The following is a 21,995-nucleotide window of genomic DNA, read 5'->3' on the forward strand; positions in this document are numbered from 1 at the left end:
TAATGACTTGATGTTCAGAAGGTGCCTGCATACCCATATTTCGAGCGATACAGACGATTCGCGACAGCAGCAGAGGAGCAATTGACTCAAAATAATGACGACGACCTGGACTCAAGACCTTTCGACAATTCTACACGTCTCCGCCGCCAGCACCTTATCCCAAGTATTGCGATAGCTACCTTCGTTAAGAACAGGGGCAGACGTCTGTCTCCAGACATTTGGAGGATCCTACGAGCGACTGCTGTCAGCAAAAGCTTTCGCCTTCCAATTCTATTCGTGCAATGGATGATCCGGCACGATGAAGCCAAGAGACGAACTAGGTTGTCCGATTACCTAGTCGACGAGAGGGATTGGAAGATCCGTCTGAATTATCTGGCTTTCAAAGGCATTAATGAATGGGACTTGGAACATTGGAACTGGATTCTTGAGGCCAAGGATTCTGACTCCAAGATCCAGCGTTTTGTTGCCAACGAAGCACACAAACCCATCTTTATACTGCATCACATTCTAGCGAGTGACGAAGACATCATCAATCCCGCCTCATTACTTGAGCTGATGAATTATGTCTCCCGACATTACTGCCGAACCCCGATTCAGGATGGCCCTCCGTTGCCCTGGGGTGCAGTACGACGGACACTCGATGGCAGGCAGAACATGGTTCCAAACGATGTGATCAATCTACTTCAACGCCTGGTTTTTCATTGTGCGCGTATCTGGCCTTCAGGTATCGTCAATGTGGCGCAGCTCACGGCGGCTTATATTAAGACAATTCCTACAAGCTCTGAGCCGGATCTCACAGGCGGATATGCACAGAGGTGCATGGTCTTCAACTATGCACTAAAGCTCTTCGAGAGGCCAGCGCGCTCGAGCCCTCTGATGCATAGGCGTGATAATTGGAAGGCTCAGAAGTTGCTTCTGAGTATGTCTCTGGGCTTGGAGAAACCACTTATCATCGAGAAAGACAGCTACAGAGCCATTCGAATGGTGCTGATTGGCCTTCCGAAGTCTGATCCGGAACAAAGAGTTGCCACGCGCTTAACAAGCTCTTGGCCTCCGTATAGGAAAAGCTGGGACGGTATTGATGAGCAGAGACAACCTCAAGAAAATCTCAGCATGAGTGTGAAGTCCGGTGTACTCAGTAGAGAAGCTGGTAACCCAGAGAACAATATCGATCGCTCTCTTGGCGTGGTTGGCGGCGCCGTCCTTGGTGAATATTCAAGCATTCAAACCCGTTCATTACCCCCTCCTATCTGGAAAGGGTGTTATGCCGCTTTGAATATGTATACCGAGTGGGCTGCGCGGGTACGGGCCACCCGTAACTCGAATGAGGCTTGGCAAATGTTTAATCAGAAACCGGCCGAAGATATTAAGCCCAACACTCAGGTGTATGCCGAACTATTTCAAAAGTTATATGCACTAGAAGCTTTTCCGGGAAATTTACCTGGCGACGGTAGAGAACATTTTCCTGTGTACGACGCAAATCTTACCGATGTCGAAAAAGCTAGAGTGGCCCCACCGGGCGTAGAGGAGTTGTATCATAGAATGTTGAACGACGGCAATCGACCTCAGGGGAAATGCCTGGTCGTGCTTGTTCGACATGCTCCGAACTTGGAAGCGGCTTGGCATTATCTTGTCGACAGTGGTCTAAATAAGGATGCCATCAGAAGCCTAACGAACTCTCCCGAACCCGAGCTCGTCTTGCTCTCAGAGATACCGCTGCCCGTATTCACCGCTTACATTCGTCTTCTCTGTCGTATTCAACCCAATTACTTGGAGCGCCGTCGTCCTCGACGGCATCGCGCGTCATTTCTAAAACGGTTTAAGAACTTTCAGCGTGCCATCTTGCTCTTAGAAAGCCGCTTCCCATCAAGCGTTCTGTTGTCAGAGAGCACATATAAGGCGCCCTGGTACCATGTCATGGAGACACTAGCTGTTCGAAATAAAACTTTCCACCCCGACAAATCTTTACAGAGCACAGACACCGACTCACTAACGTTCTTTCTGGGACTGATAGACCGACGACGACAGGCGATGGAGACAGACACCAAAGTCTTCTTCCTTCTCAATCGTATGGTGAGGAAGGCTTTCAGATGGAGAAACCAAAGTACACTGTCAGGTGTCTCGGATGCCATGAACACTGATGTACCGCCAACCCTACTTGCCAAACGCGATCGTGAGGCACAACGGTTCAACGAGGTTATTACGCTTGCTTACAGCAAGCTGAAAGACATGTTTGAAAAGCTGAGGACTCCAGCACAGCCGCTTGTGGTCAATGCTACAGAGGTTGACGCTCCCGCTCTACTTCATACCATCCGTCCGCAACATATCCATGTTTACCTCCGAACTGCAGCTATGTTCAGGGATGTGGATGAAGTTATTCGAGTCATGGATTGGGTGCTCCAAGCCTGGGAGCTCGACTCTGTTCTTGAGGATGCGAAAAGCCCAGATTTCAGAGGACAATACAGTCTGATGGCTCGCGTCTTCGCATTCTTCCGCGCCTATGGGGACAAATATATCGAGCCGGAAGTGATGAGCCGCTTTGAATCTCAGTTACGCGAACTCAATGAACAGAAAGGATGCACCTGGCATTGGCCGAGTGATGAGGAAGTCGAGGAGTACAACGCCTTTGCTTTTTCTGAAGAAGGCCTCCCTTCCTTGTTTGACGATCCGTACCTGAAGCAGGCGGGGACCAGTGCGACAGACTTAGTACGAGGTGCTGAAGTCAACAAACCCAACGACGATAATCTCGTCGACACGGGAGCAGAGGAAGGAATTGAGGACGAGGACATTGAGAACAGGAAAGACCAGGACTTGGACGAATTCGAAGAGGAGGAGGAGGAGGAGGATGTCGATGATGAGACACTCGCCAAAAAGCAAAAGTTCGGGAGCAGAAGGAGTAGCAGGCAAAGGAGGAGAAAGAATAAATAGAAAATGCGTTGAGCAACACCGCATTTTTGGCAACATCAGCATTAGCATCGGCGTTTGGCGGACTTGGATAAAGAGAGCATTTCAGGAGTTTTTTACGCTTATAAAGTAAACATAGATATGTACATGACATCGAACTTCACCTCGACTACCTGTTGTATTTTGTTATTGTGCTCTAAGTAGTTTTAAAAAAGGGAACATTTCACACCAAACTGTTTCTCCCTCATGGAGTCGCCATCTTCACATAGAAAAATCAGAAGCGAAGCCGAGAATTGAAAAAACTATGATTTGTTTTGTAATTCGAAGATTGGAGGTGTTTGTCAGCCTCGAATGGATCCAATGCGCAGAGCCCAAGATCTACACAACGATTGGTCAATGGGAGCATCCCTGCTGCGCCAAACTCGACCTCGGAACTCCTGCAGCGCGCGTCGCGCGTCCATGGTTACTGAAGACTCTGTCCACTAACAATGCCTTCTTGAGAACGACAGAGGCAATTTTTGTACTCGGTCTGACTAAACCCTCATTGCAGACAATCAATTTGTGCTAAATCATCCTTTCGAGTAAGCCCCGTTATGTTGTTGTCGTGCTTTTCGACACTGTCGAAAATTCGCCTTTTCAGACTTAGTGTCCAGCCGTGCAGACATCATCGCAAGGTTTCACGGTTCGGGCACAGAGCTTGCTGCAGTATGAACAGATCACCAAACCAAAAGCTTTGTTTCCAATAATAAGAGTAGCTCTGCTTTGTTCTATTGTATCTTTCATGGAAACGGCAAGAGACCGATCACACCTCATCCATTATCCCGCGGCTTCAACAGACCAGTTGCTAAGATTTGGTGCTCATCGGAACCAACTGGTTTTCTTTCTTTCTCAGGATAAATAAATCCTACTAACTGGTGGCGATCTTCCGATTATCAAGTCCAAGTCACAGAGGGCTACCGGATACTTTGCGGATCATATGGGTCGCCGCACCGTCAGCTACCCAGCTCCGCTCTAGCGATGGCATATCCCTCGATGTTTCTTGAATCTGACGCTGATCTGATAGATCTGACGGCCATAGATGACTCGGATATAGACGATACATTCCCTGTCACAATCGGATCACTGCCAGCGCAGTCAGACCTAGGGGTCAAAGAGGCTGTGGCGGAAGCAATCGCGGACGAGCAGAATGTTTACGGTAATTCCAACTCAGAGATTGCATCGTTAGGATCTCGACTATATACTACTGCGGGCTCAGACTCCAGCTCCGAATCCGGTACGAGCAACTTTTGCAAATTCACTGTCAACTTACCAGTGTCAACATTGGTCAACCCTCGGTCGTCGTTCGACGGCTTTGTTCCACCTCTTCCGATCACACAGGAAAGACATGCGGTCACTGCATTACTGGAACTCGACCAATCTCAATTGAATGAGGACTTCATTGAGTTAGAACTGGACAGTTTCTGCATCTACGTCGACGTCCCCGGGCACCCTTTAGAATTGCGATCCCTACACCATCATGCAACAAAGACAGGTCAAGCGCTGCTATTCTTTGACGGCATCCTCAGCCTTGGAGATAGCCGATACTGGGTCCAGAAGGTACCCTTTGATGAAGTCCCCTTGGGGAACTACGGCGCTGTGAATCATTCAGTCGCAGACCAGCTATGGATACGCTCCAAGTATAACCAGACGGACAAGATATGCTACCGGCTTAGATCACCTGCAGTAGAGTACCGAAGATTCCATGAACCCTTTCTCTGGGTTGCTGATTTTGCGAAACACTTTGTCGACTACTGTGAATACATGCTGGGGAAGGGTCGCAAAGTCTCGATTCATAACTTCAAGACGGATTTCACGACGTGGCTTTTCGGGCGCCACAAGCAATCACCAGCATTCCAAGCATGGCACAGGCAACGTGGAAGTAATGATTTCCGTTCCGCTGTTGTGGCCAACAGGAACTTCCTCTACAAAGAAACTTGTGGGGTGCTTGGTGATAAGGAACGCCGACTTCAGATCTTTCGCGAGATGGACTGCTCGCATTGGAAGCCAACTGGCGGAGTGCGCTCCGGCTCTGACGAGAATCGTACCCTGAACGATGAATCGGGCTCCGTTTTGCCGACAATCGTCACTCCTTACATTTACGACTGCTTCTCTGATATGCAGGTCGCGCCGTACCTGAAGCGGGTTGATCCCAAGATCAGTTCTACTAAAGCAATTCAATTATCATGGCCTGAGGCAACGGAAGACTGGTCTTTTACGAGACAAGTTAGAAAGGGCCAGCCTCGAACCGACATGATTGCAGGTATCAATGTCGGCGACACGATTTCAACTCCTCCAGATGGAGCACACACTGGAACCAAGTGGAAAAGCGTTGAGGGCCCGGATACTCGGTGGTTCGGCATTGTTCAAAAGGTGCATGTCTATAAAGATGACTCTCGATCTTTCGATGTCACTTGGCTGTATAGGCCCGTTGACACGCCTTGTTGCTCGATGAAATACCCCTGGACGAATGAGCTCTTCTTGAGCGACCACTGCACCTGTCAGGAAGGCAGAGATGCCAGAGTTCACGATAATGAGGTTCTCGAGACTCACTCTGTGGAATGGCTTGGAACACCCGACACGAAAGCGGAGTTCTTCATCAGGCGCCTGTATGAAGTTGAGAAGCGTCGGTTCGTCACTCTAAAGAAGACAGACATAAAATGCAATCATAAACAAGACAATGTCCTCCCTGTATATAGGTTAGGCGACACTGTACTCGTTGCTACCGATCCTCGGAACCCAGATACTCTTGAGCCATGCGAGATCACCGAGCTCAACGGAAAGACCAACAGCATAGGATTTGTTCGCCTTCGAAAGCTCCTCCGACGTCGATCTGTGGACCCGCAAAGCCAGGCGTGTCCTCCCAATGAACTTGTCTACACGGATGAGTTTGCTTTTGTCAGGACAGTGAAAATTGCTGGACGCTGTTGGGTGAGAGTATTCAACCCCGAGGATCGCATCCCCACACCCTATGATCGAAACGGAACTGGAAATTTCTTCTATATCACCCATCGACGGGAAATCAATGACGGTGTTGCTGTATACGCGCCGCTGACAGACACACCGACCCTGAGACAAGGGTTCGATCCGAAGCAGAAGGTCAAGCAGCTGCAAGGTTTAGATCTCTACTGCGGTTGTGGCAATTTTGGCCGCGGTCTAGAAGACAGCGGCACCCTCAAAGTGAACTGGACGAACGACATTTGGAATGTAGCTATCCATACTTATATGGCAAATGCTTCCTCGCAGACCGGCGTTAGGCCGTTCCTGGGCTCCGTGGATGATTTGCTGCACCGAGGTCTTCTGGGATATTACTCCGAGAATGTCCCTCAGCCAGGCGAGGTCGACTTTGTGTCAGGTGGCAGTCCTTGCCCAGGCTTCTCTATCCTGACATCGGACAAGACCACGGCAAAGCAGCACAAAAACCGCTCACTGATTGCATCCTTTGCCTCGTTCATCGACTTCTACCGGCCAAAGTACGGCGTACTCGAAAACGTAACGACCATCGTTCAGAAAAGAAAGCCCGAAATGGGACCTACGGAAGACTTCTTCTCTCAGCTCATCTGTGCTATTGTCGGCATGGGCTACCAGACGCAGATCATCCTGGGTGATGCATGGACTCATGGTGCACCACAGAGTCGCCCCCGAGCGTTTCTCTACTTTGCGGCGCCTGGGCTACGTCTTCCAGACGCTCCTCAGCTGTCACACTCTCACCCACCTAAGATGATACTTCACGGTCTGGGCAGGATGACCAACGGTGAGCCTTATGTGCAACGAGAGAGAATCCCGACTGCTTTCAAGTTCGTCAGCGCTGCTGAGGCTTCATCGGACCTTCCAGATATCGGGGACGCAAAGGTAAACACTTGCGTCCCCTTCCCGGATCACCGGCTGGCTATGGCGATGAGCACTGGTAATACGCGGGCTTCTACGAGGGGCCATGCCACCAGCAAGAACGGCCGTGTGCAGATCCTGAACATTCCTACCCGTCCGTACGGCATGGACTTCAACAAGACGTGGAAGGAAGGACGCGGAGTGATGACGCAGGCGGAGCGAGTCGCCTTCCCGGGCCATGGCCTCCGTGTCTCGAAGCTGGCCAAGTCATGGGGCAGACACACGCCTAACATGCTTTTTCCCACAATCACCACGGCCTGCTCTTACACCGACGCCCGCATTGGAGGCCACCTGATGCACTGGGACCAGCCTCGGCCTCTGACAATCATGGAGGCAAGACGTGCACAGGGAATCCCTGACGATGAAGTATTACTAGGCACTCTCGGTGAGCAATGGAAGATGGTGGGTAATAGTGTCGCCCGGCAGATGGCTCTTGCTCTGGGTCTGGCCTTCCGTGAGGCCTGGCTGGGAAGCCTGTATGAGGATGATGGAGAAACATATACGACAGAAGTCGAGGGCGAGGACGGTGCTGAGGCTGATCTGACCCTGAACGAGGGAGTCGGTCGCATGGCAGCCCTGAGCGTCGATGAGTTAGCTGCCGACAATGAAACAACATTCATGGACTTTCAGCCAGATTTAGACTTCGATGACTCAATCCAAATGCCGGAAGGAGCAATCTCGGCCTCGAAGACTCCAGAGCGAACCTCGCTTGAGTCCTTCGCCTGTCATAGGTCGTCAATGGCGACAAGCATTCCCAGCAATGACGGGGCGGTGAGATCTGGCGGCTCGGTGCGTAAACGGCCCTTCTCCGAGATGTTAGCAAGAGGATCGCTGTCGGCGAAGAAGGCCTGTCTGGATGAGCCCCTTCCAGTGGAGTCGAGCGACGAGGACGATGTTCTCGGTCCCGCAGATCGTAGAGGGCCAACTATAGTACGGCTGCCCTCCTACTACAGCGACGATGACGATGACGATGACGACAATGACTATTTCTGAGACACGATAAACGATGTCAAAGAGAGATATGAATTGAGAGATGTGCTTAATAGAAGTCACAGAAGATTCATATTGAGATGATGCATCAAGGAGAATACACATGTTTCACAGTACCCATCGTGGGATCAGTCACTTGGTATTATAGATTTCCTGCATAGTGAACGGATCGGTTGGCCATGATGCAATCAGGGTGGAGTTCCAGAGTACCAACAGGACATGCATCGCCATAGAACATTATATAGCACATAATGGACAGAACATCATGGACATCCTCATGTTTTTAGTGAAGCCACATAGTCGACATTGGTAATCAATGGTAGGCAACACTGGTAGTCAACTGGTAGTCAACGCTGGTAATTAACTGGTAGTCAACACTGGTAGTCAACACTGGTAATCAACACTGGTAACCAACTGGTAGTCAACACTGGTAATCAACTGGTAGTCAACACTGGTAATCAACTGATAGTCAATACTGGTAATCAACTAATAGTAAAAAACTGGTAATTAATAATAATAATCAACTAATAGTCAACACTGGTAGTCAACATTGGTAGTCAACATTGGTAGTCAACATTGGTAGTCAACGCTGGTAATGAACATGTGTACATTGTTGGGGAGTAGTGCATGTATGAACAGCGACAGAAGAATCCCTGACGGAGACGGGACAAGTCAAGCCTCCTACACCGCAATGGCTACCTCAAGGGCAATGTTCGGAGCAGTTGACCCCTCACGTATTGCCCACCGACTATCGATGCCAAGGGCGGTTTCTCCATGGACTAAATTTGAGCCTCGGTTCAGCTTCGATCGAGGGAGCGAACAAGCTAGCACGGGGTTTCACCAGCTCCGAAGCCAGCGACGCCAGGTGAGGCGATTGCGTCAAGGATTCGAGCGAGAGAGAAGCACTAAGGCAGCCAAGAAAAGGGAAGGACCCGAAGCCAGACACGAACATGACATGACATGCCTCAGATGGCTGCCTCAGCGTGCTCAGTTGGGATGGTCACACAGCAGCGGAGAAAAAGGAATGTCCCTGCGAATCGCATCTCTTCGAACGCCACCACTCTGTCGATGCTCTCCTCTCAGAGGCGTTGGATTATCTATCTCTCGTTGCGACTGGGCTTGCTAGAGGGAAGAGGCTATTGGGGAGTGATGTCAAGCTGTGCAAACCCCTTCTTCCTCGGCTTCACCATGCAATCCAGCCACCCATCCATCTTGCTGACTGTGATGGTTGCATGACATCTCATCTTGCAACGAACTACACTGTAAGTCTTCTCAACTTCCCCGGATTGAGCTTGACCGCCAAGGGAGCCAGCACCTAGCGCCGGGGCAGCCCACCGTTACAGGCATCTCAGCGCCGGGGATCTGCGTGGGTCAACTGCCGCTGCGGAGATTCTACTGCACAGTGGTGGTCTTCTCCCCGCAAACACTAGCACTTAGAGTTCTTACCCCGCGCCGGGCCAAGCCAGCTATCTGAGAGATGAAAATGCAATATACATCAGGTGCATATTCAGATTGCGAGTACGCGGTCGGCCCGCGGAGACCAGCGTGGAAAGAGCGCGAGGAGGAGGAGGGTTACGCCACCCTCGGTATCCCTTCCAAGGTTGTGCCTGGGCATTGCGCTTGCCCGATGATTGGGTGGTGATAGTTAAGCGAGAGGTGCAATATGGGCAATGACATGAGGAGAGAAAGCAATTGGACCGGCCAGGAGGGTCCAGATTCCAGAGACCAGATTCTTATCTCATGAGGAGGTATTTAAGACGAGATGGGTATATGATCTGCTGCCCGGCGTGTGTACGATGATGTGTGCCACGAGCTCTCTACCCCTTTTTCGATTACTTTAGTCCCTCTGTTCCTACAGCCTCACAACGACAGCTGTATTGGATTTCTCCTAAGTGCAATTGTCTCGAAGCATACCACCAGCCATGGATCACGAAAGTGAAAAGGCTCGCGCCGACCATATCGGGGAGGACATCGACCGGGTTAAGACCACGGCCTCTGTACCCCCGTACACTGAGCATGATTTCAATTTCACCCCCTCGGAGGAGCGGAGGATCATCAAGCGCATCGACCGTCGACTTATTACCACGGTCGGCTTCATGTACTGTGTATCGTTGAGTAAGCAACTTTAGAGTCTTTGATTCTTCTTTTGGCTGCTATGGTCATGTTTCGAGTGTTGGAAACGGAGATACCGCTTTCATCTGGGCAGTCACTCCCGAGACTAATTCCTCTCATTCTATTTTCCTCCTATTTCACCGTCTTGATATGGAAAAATACTGACTTCAAATGCTATAGTGGACAGAACCAATCTTGGAGCGGCCAATATAGCAGGAATGAGTAAAGAATTGATGCTCGAGGGCGTTCGATATGTGAGTTTCTCTCTCCGACCCTTGATATCAAGTCATCGACCGAGTCTAATCATTTTTGTCGCAGTCCGTCGTATCCCTTGTAAGCGATCGATTTTCTCAAGATACAAAATGAGTCTCTAAACATAGCCCCAGGTGTTCTTCGTTACGTATGTGGTTTTCCAGCCGCCATCGACGGTTATTGTACGCAAAGTAGGACCTCGTATCCATCTGGCTCTGATCACACTCTTTTGGGGTGCTACTATGATTGGCATGGGCTTTGCGCAGAACTATCAGGCACTAGCCGGTCTTCGTGTCTTGCTCGGCGTTCTGGAGGCAGGTTTCTTCCCCAGTTGTGTGTACTTGTTGAGTACATGGTATACTCGCTGTAAGAACAACAAGGCCTTTCGTTTGGTTGATATCTGTGAGGCTAATGTTTTGAGTAGATGAGGTGGGAAAGCGATACTCTGCTTTCTACCTCCTTGGCTGCGTTGCATCCGCGTTTGCTGGCATCCTAGCCTATGGTGTAAGTTTGATGATATCTTCCTGTTTTAGTTGTGTCTGAAATTCTTGTTGAATAATCGCCTCTTTTGGGATATACCAGCTAATACCGCTACTACCTTCATAGCTGATGCACATGGGTGGCCTAGCGGACCTGACAGGGTGGCGCTGGATCTTTATAATGGAAGGCATCCTCACTTGCCTTCTAGGCATTGCAGGATACTGGCTGCTCGTGGACTTTCCAGACAGCAAGCGAGCCTCGTGGAAGTTCCTAGGGGACCACGAACGAGCCTGGGTTGTTGCACGTGTCAACGCGGACCGAGGAGATGCACACGTCCACGCCTTCTCATGGGTGAATTTCTTCAAGGCTGGAAAAGATCCCAAGATCTGGGCATATGCCATGGTCTTCTTCAACACTACTACGATCACTTATGCCCTGGCCTATTTCTTGCCTCTAATCCTCACTTACAACATGGGCTTCAGCGTTGGGGCCAGCCAATGCCTCGTTGCACCGCCATATGCTTTTGCTGGCATCGTCATGTTCGCCACTGGCTGGATCGGTGACAAGTACCATCTTCGTGGCCCGATCGTCGTGTTCAATATGCTGTTGTGTGTCATTGGCTTGCCAATCATGGGATTCCACAAGAACTCCGGCGTACGGTACTTCGGCGTCTTCCTCGTCACAGCCGGCGCAAACTCGAATGTCCCAGCGGCGATGGCCTACCAGGCAAATAACATCCGTGGACAATGGAAGCGAGCGTTTTGTAGTGCTACGCTTGTTGGATTTGGAGGAGTTGGAGGTATCGCCGGTAGCTTGGTGTTTAGGTCCCAAGATGCGCCATACTACAAGCCTGGCTTGTACGCTTGCCTGGCATGTGCGATATTGAACATCATCCTAGTTGGCGTGCTTAGCATCTCTTTCAAGGTCTTGAATGGACAGGCCGACCGGGGTGAAAAGGAGTTGGAAAGCGCTGATGTGAGTTTTGACCCCCTAGATGATCAGAACCAAGATGCGGATACTGACAAAATACTTCCAGGAGAATTATCAGCCTGGGTTCCGATATACCTTTTAGGGCTATGCATGATTGAAAAAAACAAAAACAGATGGCTGGAGGGCGGGAGATAATTAATAGTGATTATTGAAGTCTATAAAGCTTTTCCCCTATACCGAACCCAACTCCAGCCCCAAATCACAAATACGCATCCCATAGATAGTCCAAAGTCATATCCAATCTAGCCACCATTACAAAGACTATATTACCTAATCCTTCCCTTTCTTCTATTAACGATTGCCTCGGACTGTCGCCGTAGTAGTTACAGTGGCTGTTGTAATATCATGCTCTGTGAGTGTCACAAAAACCGTCACCGTAGCCTGCGCTGAGTCCACGCTAGTCACAACATTCCCATTGCCGCCGAAGAATGGATTTGCGCCATTTCTATCACCACCCTGGTCCCCCCTGCCAGCGCCAGTAGGCTCTGCGCTGGGCGATTCTGTAACCGGTTCCACTGTCAGAGGCAGAGGATCCGTGGTAAGGTTGTCACTCGGCACAGCGGGCGCTGGTGTAGAGACAGGGGCCGGCTCTGGGGTTGTGGGCTGAACCGTACGAGTCCGGGTCCGGGTCCGAGTGTGGAATGTCGTGGAGGTGGTGGTCTCCTCAGCCGGAGATGGCGACGCCGGGCTGGAGCTGGGCTGCTCCTGGCCGTCAACAGTTATCGTCACGACCACCGATGGGACAGTCTTGGTGACGACTTCCTCCGATTCACTAGATGAGGTAGTGACCGGCTGGGGTGCACTAGTTGTAGTTGATTCGGCTGCAGTCGAGGCTCCTCCCACCTCAGGCAGACTTCCCAAAACTTTCAAGACCACAGAGTCATCCCAGCAGTCAACCTGAGCGCCAACGGTGGTATTCATTGGCATTGCAGCGCAGGTTGTGCCATCCATGCACTCAGTGATTCCAAACATGCCCATGTTTCCAGAGGCAGCACCGCCTTGGGCGGAGCAAATGGCAATGTTGCCCTTGATACAGGCCACCTGCCCAGCAGTGCAAGCACTTTGCTCAGTAAGCTGGGCGAACTCGGCATTGTAAGTCTTTGCGATTGCTATGTTGCTTGCATATACACTCGAACCAACAGTTGCGGTGACAGCCGGAAGAGTTCGGATGGCTGTAGGAATACTGGCATCAGGAGACCCTGTGGGTGTAAGGAGAGGAGATGAAGACGATAAGGGCGTGGAAGAAGACAGAGTAGTGGACGAAGATGAGGACAAACTCTTAGAAAGCGAGCTTGTCGACGTTGTAGTTGGCTGCGACGCTGATATTGATGTGGTTGTCGATGTCGATGGGGATGTCGATGTTGGCAGCTCGGTAGTGACAGGGATAGAAGATGCTGGCTCAGATATGGCGCTGCTAGATGGGAAGAAAGGTATCACAGTGAGCTCCAAGACAGTTGTCGAGCTTGCTGATGAGACCAGTGGCGATGACAGGGTGCGCCCCGAGTCTGTGGTGGTCAGCACTGATTGGCTTGACGAAATCTCTGTCGAGCTGTCACCGCTGGACGCAGAGGTCGATGAGGTAGATGACTGCGGCGGGACGAATGTGATCACAGTAGCGCCGTCCTCGACAGAGGTCGATGTTGAGGAGCTTTCGGAAGTAGTCGAGGCTGAGGTAGTTGTTGATATTAATGGCCCCAGTGTCATGGAGCTCAAGAATGAATTTGATGAGAGGGTCGAACTGGAAGAAGAAATACCGTCATCACTTGACGTAGGAGAAGAAGAGGTAGATGTCAATGTTATATCTCCTGAGGGCGCTGAGGCTCCCGGAGTCGAACTTGTCGACTGTGTCTCTTCGGATGTAGTCGAAAACACCGCGGAAGTTGACGAGTCGCTCAGGGTCGTGCTAGTAAAGCTACTGTTCTGGAAACCATTTTGTCTGATCCATTTTGCCCTCCTTGCCGGGGAGTATTCCCGAGTGGGTGTCCGCACCCTGAGAGGACCAGCCTCTACTGTTGCCAATAAAAGCAGATCTAAGATGATGTTTGTGACGCGCATAATTGTGTATGTTGATAGAGAGAGACTATGTTGAGGAAGTTAAACCACGAGTGGAACAACCCCTTGATCGACAAGGGGTGGTGGATATCTATTAAGCCCCAAGACAGGCTCGCCTGCCTTTTGAAAAGGGGAGATTGCAATATCGAAGAATAGCAATCTGGGATGTTGTGGAGTCAAAGAGAGACGAATGGCCTTCACTAGGCGACAAAGGAAAGGGGATGAACACTGTTCTCGAAGCTCGAACTGACAATAAGAGAATGGCTTTGAGCGATGATGAGTAAAGAAAAGAATGATGGGTAAAAAAAGTGGACGACAAGAGGGAAAACGATTGTGAGGCAAGGCCTTGACAGCACTATGAGGGAGAAGAGCCAAGAGAGACTGTGACAGATGTGAACCCGAGGATCACCTCCGTTTTTGTATCTTTGTAAGACTTCAGACGCGACATGGACGAGCGTCTGGCCACGGATGGCCGGCCGGGCCTTAGCCTAGCTAAGACGGGCACTTTCTTTGAGAGACCCATGTCGGGAAGGCAGCCATAGCATGACAGTAGAACGATGCACCGGCGACGTGAAATGAGGCCAGGACGGGGGCCTACCCGGCGACGATCAACGAGGTCCAATGCTCTGGGCCTGAGGAGACCGGGAGCTGGCCGCGCTCTTCAGAATCGGCTTGTTGTCAGGTGCCGCAGACTGCCGCGGACAGTCGAGCAGATGGCAGCAGCAGAGAGAGCATCAGAAATTGGGCGCGCGGTCGATGCTCATGGAGCTCTAAGCGCCAGAAGCCCGGCTGGGGAGTCCGTTTAATCTTCGACGTGGGTCGTTTCTGAAAGGCATCGAAACAGACGCGCGCCATTTTATAATTGGCAGCTCTCACGATGCTGGTCGGGGTGCTGAAGAGCTGCTAACCAATCGCTGGCTCCTCGCTTCGCGCACCTGCGGCAGAGGTGGCCAGTGCAAACTGACTTGGCCTAATTAGGGCGTCCTTGTTGACGACCTCGCCAAAGACACTTTCCACCCTGCAACTCACAACTCACTTCCAACGTTCTCAACATTTCTTTGCAATACGCCCTTCAACAATTGCCGTTACTATACACCACACCATTATTTTCCCATCTGGATTGCCCCTACGTCATGGTGCACAAATTCACTTATGCATCCAAATGCCCGATATGGCCGCCTTTCTGGTCACAGCCATAGCCTGAGCTGGCCGCATCTATGTCTGGGTTCGCAGTCTGCAGCATCGTGTATGAACAAGCCCAAGTGGGATCTCATTACATCTTTTTTCTTCGTGATCAGCACTCTTAATCAGGATGAAGTGGCCTCCTTAATGTTTCCTTAGCTTCCTCGTGGTTGAGATTGAAAGGTAGATGGGGTGATTGAGGTTCGCTACGGAGAAGATAGAGACAGAGTACATCCGATGGATCGGCATTGCATAATCACACTTCTTCTATCTCAACATTAGCAAGTTGATGGTTTAACAAAGGTATGCACTACCAGTGTTGACTACTGTTGACTACCAGTGTTGACTACTGTTGACTACCAGTGTTGACTACTGTTGACTACCAGTATTAACTACTATTGACTACCAATTCACAAGACATTCTAAAAGGCACCGCGTATTGTTCACTCAGACGAAGGATTCCAACATGCTCAAATGTATGGGTTACTCTAATATAGACTCTACCCCAGCAGATAATGGTGAGATCTATAGACTGCTACCACTGGCTCCCGTCGAAGAAGTTCCGACGTACGATCTTCTGCCCTCTGGTGTTGAAAGGTTCTGTTCATCTCAGCTCGACAGCCTCTGAGCTTTCCTTCGCAATATATCGAGCCTTCCAACCACCCACGATAAGGGCCACTGACCCAAGAATCTCCGGAATCAGATACATCCCAACCCGGAAGCCCACGGATCCTCCAACGGGGCCCAATATCGGGTTCTGAGAGAAGAAGTAGATCAGGGAGGCCAAGACCCGGATTGCAAAGAACGGACTAGCAAGTGCAACCGTCAAGCAGAGGCCCTCAGCATCCACCTGCTGTTTGCTGCATACAGGTGCGTGCGAGATGTATGACCAAAAGGCGCGGACGAAAGTCCACACAATGAGTATAAGCAGCATGATGGCGCCCGTGCCGCAGAGCGTCCAGTCCGACTGGATTTTCGAGGGATCTGTGTGGCTAGCCAGGCCTGAGGCGCCTGTTGCGATGATCCCGAGAGCGGAGGCAACAAGGAGATGGAATATGACGGCCCAGATGATGGAGCGAGCACCACGTCGTTCAGGGAATCGGTAGTATCGTCTGCATCAACGAGACACGGATAAGCTTCCAAGTACTGAATTGGGGGCAATCTTTGTCATGGCCCACTCACGCTTCATACATAATGCCTCCAAGTGCCAAGGTAGATGGGGAGATTCCGATGCTGCTCACGGTAGCTGCTGCAGTATTCGATGGGTCGGAGAGCTGCACTGCGCTGCCAACTACGCGAAGAGAGCAGAATGCGAAGAGATAACCCCATCCGATGAGAGCACCACCCCTGATTCCATGCCGAATGGTGATGAAAAGAGTGGGTGGGATCAAGATCGAGTAAAAGATCACACCGACATATGCCAAAGCAGCATCTGCGTTACTCATGGTGTTCGATGAGGCTTTCGAGGATGTCGACTATCAGAAAGGGGTCAGTTGGGTGTCCTTGAGGAGATCACATGTATCTTCGTAACTCGTGACTGACCTCGATTTACTCCCTGATTGCCTCGATGCAATCTCCTAATAGTCTTTGACAGCCTTTGATCATACGGTGATCTGCCGCCCTGCCCAGTAATTGTCGAGAGTCTGCACTGCTCTGGTGAACAAAAACGGGGGACAAATTGTGTTCGTGCTAGGGTAGTAGGTAGCTCCTTCGCACTTTTGGGAAGGAGTAGTAGAGAAGGAAGTTTGATGATCACGCCTCCGTTTGAACTTCCGGAACACCGAAACACAGCAAATAGCAAGGCTTCTCTGCAACGAAAATGGAAGCTAACAACAAGAGACAACAGAGCGCACAGATGCGAATGAACCGATTCAGGGGCAGGCCCTTGCTGTGCTCATCGGAATTTGAAGCTGAGACGTTCAACCAAGCTATGAGGCTGAAAGCACCTCTTGGCCATCCTTATTATACTATTACTGAGTGCTTTCCATACCAGTTCACCGTTTGATTGACGAATCATCTGTTGATAGAGCCCTGGACAAGCCTCCCTCGCCGCGTCAACGGTTGTCCCTTTACGGCCCGTCATAGACCCACACCATGAGACACTCTCAAGCACAACTATCACAGTCTATCAGAAAAGGGAAATTCTAACAGGCATCCAACTTATGCCTAGCTAGCTTTTTCCGTGTTAACCTAGTTTGTGCTCGTTGTGATTGGGCATGAGATCTCTCCCAACAAAATTTGATGCCTTAGACGAGATTTCGATGCCTTATGCGATATGGATGGCAAGGCACAGCCCCTAATCAAACACAGTCTGTGTCCGTCTAGCTTTTAGAGATTGCCTCTTTGAGTCACAGCTGCCCCTCTGATTCGCTGTGCTTGCTATCTACCAGTGTTACATATCATAGCGAAGCTCAAACAAGGCTTGTGGGATGCGTACGCACATCGCAGCTTAGGAAAGCGTGAAACCACTTTCAACGGTACTTTACGAACTCTTTGTGTTGGATATTTGAGGCCTCCCAATGTCTCAGCGGCCAAGGAACGTCAAACATCTCTTACATGCTGCATTGTCGACCTATTCCGAGGTATCGTCGTTTAGCCATTCACTAAGCGATATATATCACAGAAAAGAGTCAGTCAAGAATTTGGCACGTTTTCAATTGATAGCTACGGATTTGCGTGTCGTTTGTATGGGCTAAAGGTAGTCTTTCAGGGGCGAATTGATCCCTGACGAGATGAAGATGGAGCTAAGCTAAGTTGTCATGATGAAGCGACCTGGCGAATGCGCGACGCTCCCAAGAAATCGGCTATCCTTGAGGATTGCGAGTGATCTGGTTGCTCTAGATGTACCACATAGTGGACTTGAACCACTCTGTGTTGGCTGGAGTAGCCTCGCCATCAGAGTTGATTCGCAGAAGAGGCAAAGAATCTTGGCCTCTCATGTCCGTCGTGCGGTCAGGCTCATATCCGGGCATGTCAGATTTAGACAGCAAAGCCTTAGCTTCACTCTCAATCTTGGCCCGGGACATCATCGGGTCTTGCTTTGAGGCAGGCGTAGCCTCATGACAATGCGCACGGCTGCTAACTAGGTGCGCATAGTAGACCGCCGGATGCAGGGATACGGGGGTAGTTGACCGTACATATTGATAGCACTGATGATAAATCATCTTCTGCAGATCGTCCGCCTTCATCTTCACCTCATCATGAATGACATGATAGTGGACCGGACGAGCAGTTCCCTGAATGGCGACATGCGAACAGATGTAGAAATCATAGTGGAAAGGGTGAGTAACTTCCCTCTCCACAAGTGTTCCCGGAAGGGCATTGCCATTCTTGTCAGCACCCGACTGAGGAAAGAAACGGATATTATGCCGCTTTGTGGCAACAATGACCGTGATCTTTGGCGTGGTGCCGGTGACCTTCTGCAAGCACTTCCGAAGCTCATCAATCTCATACTCCATGACTTGGGCGAACTGTCCCTCCGCCACACCGTCACGAAGGTAGAAGACATGCTTTGGGGGCACCTTCATCTTCTCGCACCACTTCTGGAGGTTTGGTGTGAACATTGACCTGAAAACGCCGGGCTGAACGATCTCAACTCGGTAGCCGTTGGTCTGGCAACTGCCAGCATAGGTCGCGGCATCTTTGTCCATCGAAATGGTCATCGCTGCTATCGATGGGGTCATTACTCCGGGAGATCCGTGAGAAAGATCAACACCGATCATCATGGTAGGGGCATTGAAGAATGCAGACCCAGTGCCCGCACTAGGGATTCTTGTTGTAGATCCGCCGAACTTGGCATTGACCTTCATCGCCACATTGGAGCAATACTGGGGCTGGCACTTCATAACATGGGCTCTTTGAAGCATTTGAGTGATGATTGCCCATCGAACCTCAAAACTCCTCTTCAAGCGCTCGTAGACGAATTGGAGTTTGTCCGTCAGCACGACCATGACGAAGTCTGGCGGACCCTTGAGCTTGTCCTGGATATCCTGGAACATGTTCGACAGGTTGACACCCATGGCACCGTGATATCTCACAGATGTGACATATGGTGGACCCTCAATCCGGCCACCGTGGTTCCTGTAGGCTTCGCAGAAAGCTCGGGCAAATTTTGTCGCCATATTCTGGTCGATGCAACGATCAATCACAACAATGGCCCAGCGCGAGATGGGACGGATAGCTGGGACCATGAACTTCTTGCCCCGAAGATCCCAGCGGCCGCTGGTTCCCGGATTGTGTTTTCCATTTCCGAATTGGATTTCGGGATTCTGGAGAACGCGTGCAGGTACAGGAGTCATTCTGGGATCGATCGTCATACCGAACTCCTTGAGGTAGGGATCCTGAGCCCAGTTCAGGAGATTGACATTGTCCATGATAGCCTTACCACGGACAGGTGGGCGGGTGACGGCGAATTTGATCATGTTCGAAGTCTGCATGAAGAGTCAGCGCACATAGTGTAAAATCGTTATGAGGAGACACAAACCTGCTCGGGATCAAGCTTGAAGTTATACCGTTGAAACGGTAAAAGATGACAGACCTCAATCGGGTAGACACCACTTCGAGAAGTCTCGATGAGCGGCAGCTTCGGGTACTTGAGCCACAACTTGTACTTCTTGCGGAAGAACTCATCCACGCTTGTCATCTTGCCCTCATAGTCGAATTTGTATGTGAGCGCATCCGCACCCTCTTTGCCAAAGCTTTCGTTGTACATAAATCGCATGATTGTGTACGTCTTAGGATCGTTGACCTTGCCGCGATATTGAATACCGAATCTGATGCGATGCAGTTTGCGCAGATGCATAAACAACGGTGGCATGTCCCAAAATGACCGGATAAACTTGTTGTTTTCATCAAACTGGTCCTTCTCCATGGGCTTGAAGAGCCGTGCTAGCTCCAGGTAATCGCCTAACACATGGTTAGACTGAGGAATTCAATCTCAGGGACTATATCACTTACTTCCAGTCCACTTGTTGTCTGGTAGTCCACGGACCCAAGCTTTAAAGAACTCGATGAAAAGTCCTGAGCCCCAGAAAGCAGTGTTGGCAATATCAACATTGATGCCGAGGCCGGTGCAACCCTTGTTTGCGATGTTCTGGAGCCGTCTTAGTAAGTATACATGACAACCATCTGGAACCTAACTGACCTGTGACAGACGCATAGAGGCATATATGCCTTTGCGGGCGACGATTGCGCCGTATCTGTCGAGCTTCTCGATTTGCGCATCTCGGTGGTAGAAATTGCGCTTGATCGCAATCATATTGTCCGAAGGACCCTGGCGCAAGAGATGGTCGAGAAAGCTCATACACTCCAAGACATGCTTCTGCCAATCCGTTTGGCCCTTCAAGTAGGAATCCAGAGCCTGCATGCGAATGGTAGTGGTGGACTTGAGGATGATCTCAAATCGGTTGTTCCTGCCAGGTCTCGGCTGTCTTCCATCCTCCTCGTCCATGTCGACAAGAATACGTACGCCGTCCTTCGCTTGGGCGCGCGACCAAGCCAGCTTCTCGCCGTCGAATAACCACCTGCAGTTGGACTTTTGGAGACGCTCCTGAACGGCCTTTGACTTCCAGAGCTTTCGAACAAATGCAGGCTTGTCCATATATGGGCTGACGGTGACATCGTACTGATAGATATCAGATGTTGGAAGCGCCGTCACACGGAATTGGTTCACGTTGATTGTGACCTGGCGGCCCACGTCGCAGAACTTCGGGCGGCGCGCGAAGGGAGTCTCGCGAGGATTCTAAGTTGGGATGTCAGCCGTGCACTGGTGATTCTAGAAGAACAGAAACCTACCTGCACAAAAGCCTCAGGAGGCAGATCAATGCGAGTGTTCAACCCTTGTGGACGACCGCCAGGATCGCGAGCAGGATCACGGCCGGTGCCAGGGGGGAAGGGAGATGGGTTAGGTGAAGCTGCTCGTTGAGCGCCCGACTCGCTACGTGGACGACCAGCAGAAGCGCCAGACTCCGCACGAGAACGAGAACCTCTGGCAGGAGACACCTGGGAGCCACCGCCCTGAGATCGGGCGGGCGAGCCACCATGCTGAGAGCCACCATGGTGAGATGACATGCGGCCCGGAGATCCTTGAGTTCGGGTGTCCGACGGTCCGTCAAAGGACGGGACCTGGAGATGTTGGTTGGAGTATGACATTGTGGATGAATGGATGTCTGATCTGTACGTCTAAATTGAAACGTCAGCGCCTAACTTCACATGTAATGGACGATAAGACTGAGGAGCAACTATAAGTAAGATGGCGTTGTGGAAAAGGAAGGAAATCCGGTCCAAAGTAGGTAAGTGCGTTGGAAGGAACCGCGAGATTAGACAGTGAAGGTCGTGGGTAAGTTGGACGGATGTCAAATGGAAGATGGTGGAGAAGGAGAACAGCAAGTTAGATCTCATACCCAGCAGATGTGGTCTGCAAGTGAACGTATGATGGATGAGAAACTCTTGTTTCAAAGATGTTCTGAGGAAGGAAGGGGCCCGGGGGGGAGGGGGGTTTAACGTCATTGAGGTGAATCAAAGTGGGAGCTGATATATCAAAGCGTTGAAAGGAAGGAGATGAGGCGAGAAAGTAGATGAATATTGCAAAATGATTGAGACGAAGTCTCCAAATTTGAGCTTGTCAGGAAAAGGAGTGAGAACTTACTGGAGATCTGGTAGCCGTGAAGACGTTCACGTCTCAAGGTTAAAATGACTGAATTTGGGTTCGGTTAGTGTGGCAAAGACGATTATAATGAAATGTAAGTGGTGAGGCCAGATCATATGCAGTGACTGAAAGGCATCTGTGTTGTGGGCGGGTGACTGGAGAGAAGGGCAGGTGGAAGGATTGTAGTTGAGAAGGAGTGTAGAAGCGGTGGAAAGGGAGAGAGATGCTTATATCCAGCAGATTACGGGCTTACCAAGTCAGGAATGGGGAGGTATTTGATTGAAAACTTGACGGCTGGTATACGTTAGGCCAGCTCTTCTGGTATGGTGGAGGTGGAAGGTAAGAAAAGGCGATTGCTGGTGAAAGAGGAAAGAGTGTGTTCGTTGCGTAAGTGTCTCCCTGGATGGACCTTCAGAAGTAAATGGAAGGTCGAAGAGGGTCGGAAATAGGTTGCACTGAATGA

General features: G+C 50.6%; 5 protein-coding genes across 5 annotated transcripts; 4 read left to right on the plus strand and 1 right to left on the minus strand.

Moving 5' to 3' along the window:
- Positions 1-2,070: 2,070 nt before the first annotated feature.
- Positions 2,071-2,928, plus strand: UCRPA7_2478 (hypothetical protein; the record flags this gene model as incomplete). The annotated part of the gene is made up of 1 exon (XM_007915040.1): positions 2,071-2,928. The coding sequence occupies one exon, from the start codon at positions 2,071-2,073 to the stop codon at positions 2,926-2,928; it is 858 nt and encodes a 285-aa protein (XP_007913231.1).
- A 1,998-nt stretch (positions 2,929-4,926) lies between these two features.
- UCRPA7_2479 (putative modification methylase protein) lies at positions 4,927-7,821 on the plus strand (the record flags this gene model as incomplete). Its single annotated transcript, XM_007915092.1, has 1 exon — positions 4,927-7,821. The coding sequence occupies one exon, from the start codon at positions 4,927-4,929 to the stop codon at positions 7,819-7,821; it is 2,895 nt and encodes a 964-aa protein (XP_007913283.1).
- Positions 7,822-9,740: 1,919 nt separating this feature from the next.
- UCRPA7_2480 (putative general substrate transporter protein) lies at positions 9,741-11,734 on the plus strand (the record flags this gene model as incomplete). Its single annotated transcript, XM_007915104.1, has 6 exons — positions 9,741-9,933; positions 10,111-10,184; positions 10,317-10,548; positions 10,607-10,686; positions 10,789-11,637; positions 11,699-11,734. 6 exons carry the CDS (start codon positions 9,741-9,743, stop codon positions 11,732-11,734), a joined length of 1,464 nt encoding a protein of 487 aa, XP_007913295.1.
- Positions 11,735-12,820: 1,086 nt separating this feature from the next.
- UCRPA7_2481 (hypothetical protein) lies at positions 12,821-13,741 on the plus strand (the record flags this gene model as incomplete). The annotated part of the gene is made up of 1 exon (XM_007915076.1): positions 12,821-13,741. The coding sequence occupies one exon, from the start codon at positions 12,821-12,823 to the stop codon at positions 13,739-13,741; it is 921 nt and encodes a 306-aa protein (XP_007913267.1).
- Positions 13,742-17,723: 3,982 nt separating this feature from the next.
- Positions 17,724-21,036, minus strand: UCRPA7_2482 (putative piwi domain-containing protein; the record flags this gene model as incomplete). The annotated part of the gene is made up of 6 exons (XM_007915097.1): positions 17,724-17,924; positions 18,024-19,316; positions 19,370-19,791; positions 19,843-19,978; positions 20,030-20,626; positions 20,680-21,036. The coding sequence occupies 6 exons, from the start codon at positions 21,034-21,036 to the stop codon at positions 17,724-17,726; spliced, it is 3,006 nt and encodes a 1,001-aa protein (XP_007913288.1).
- Positions 21,037-21,995: the final 959 nt, after the last annotated feature.

This window comes from Phaeoacremonium minimum, assembly GCF_000392275.1.
Source record: "Phaeoacremonium minimum UCRPA7 unplaced genomic scaffold PA7_03_scaffold_162, whole genome shotgun sequence".
In the NCBI taxonomy this organism is placed as follows: Eukaryota; Fungi; Ascomycota; class Sordariomycetes; order Togniniales; family Togniniaceae; genus Phaeoacremonium; species Phaeoacremonium minimum.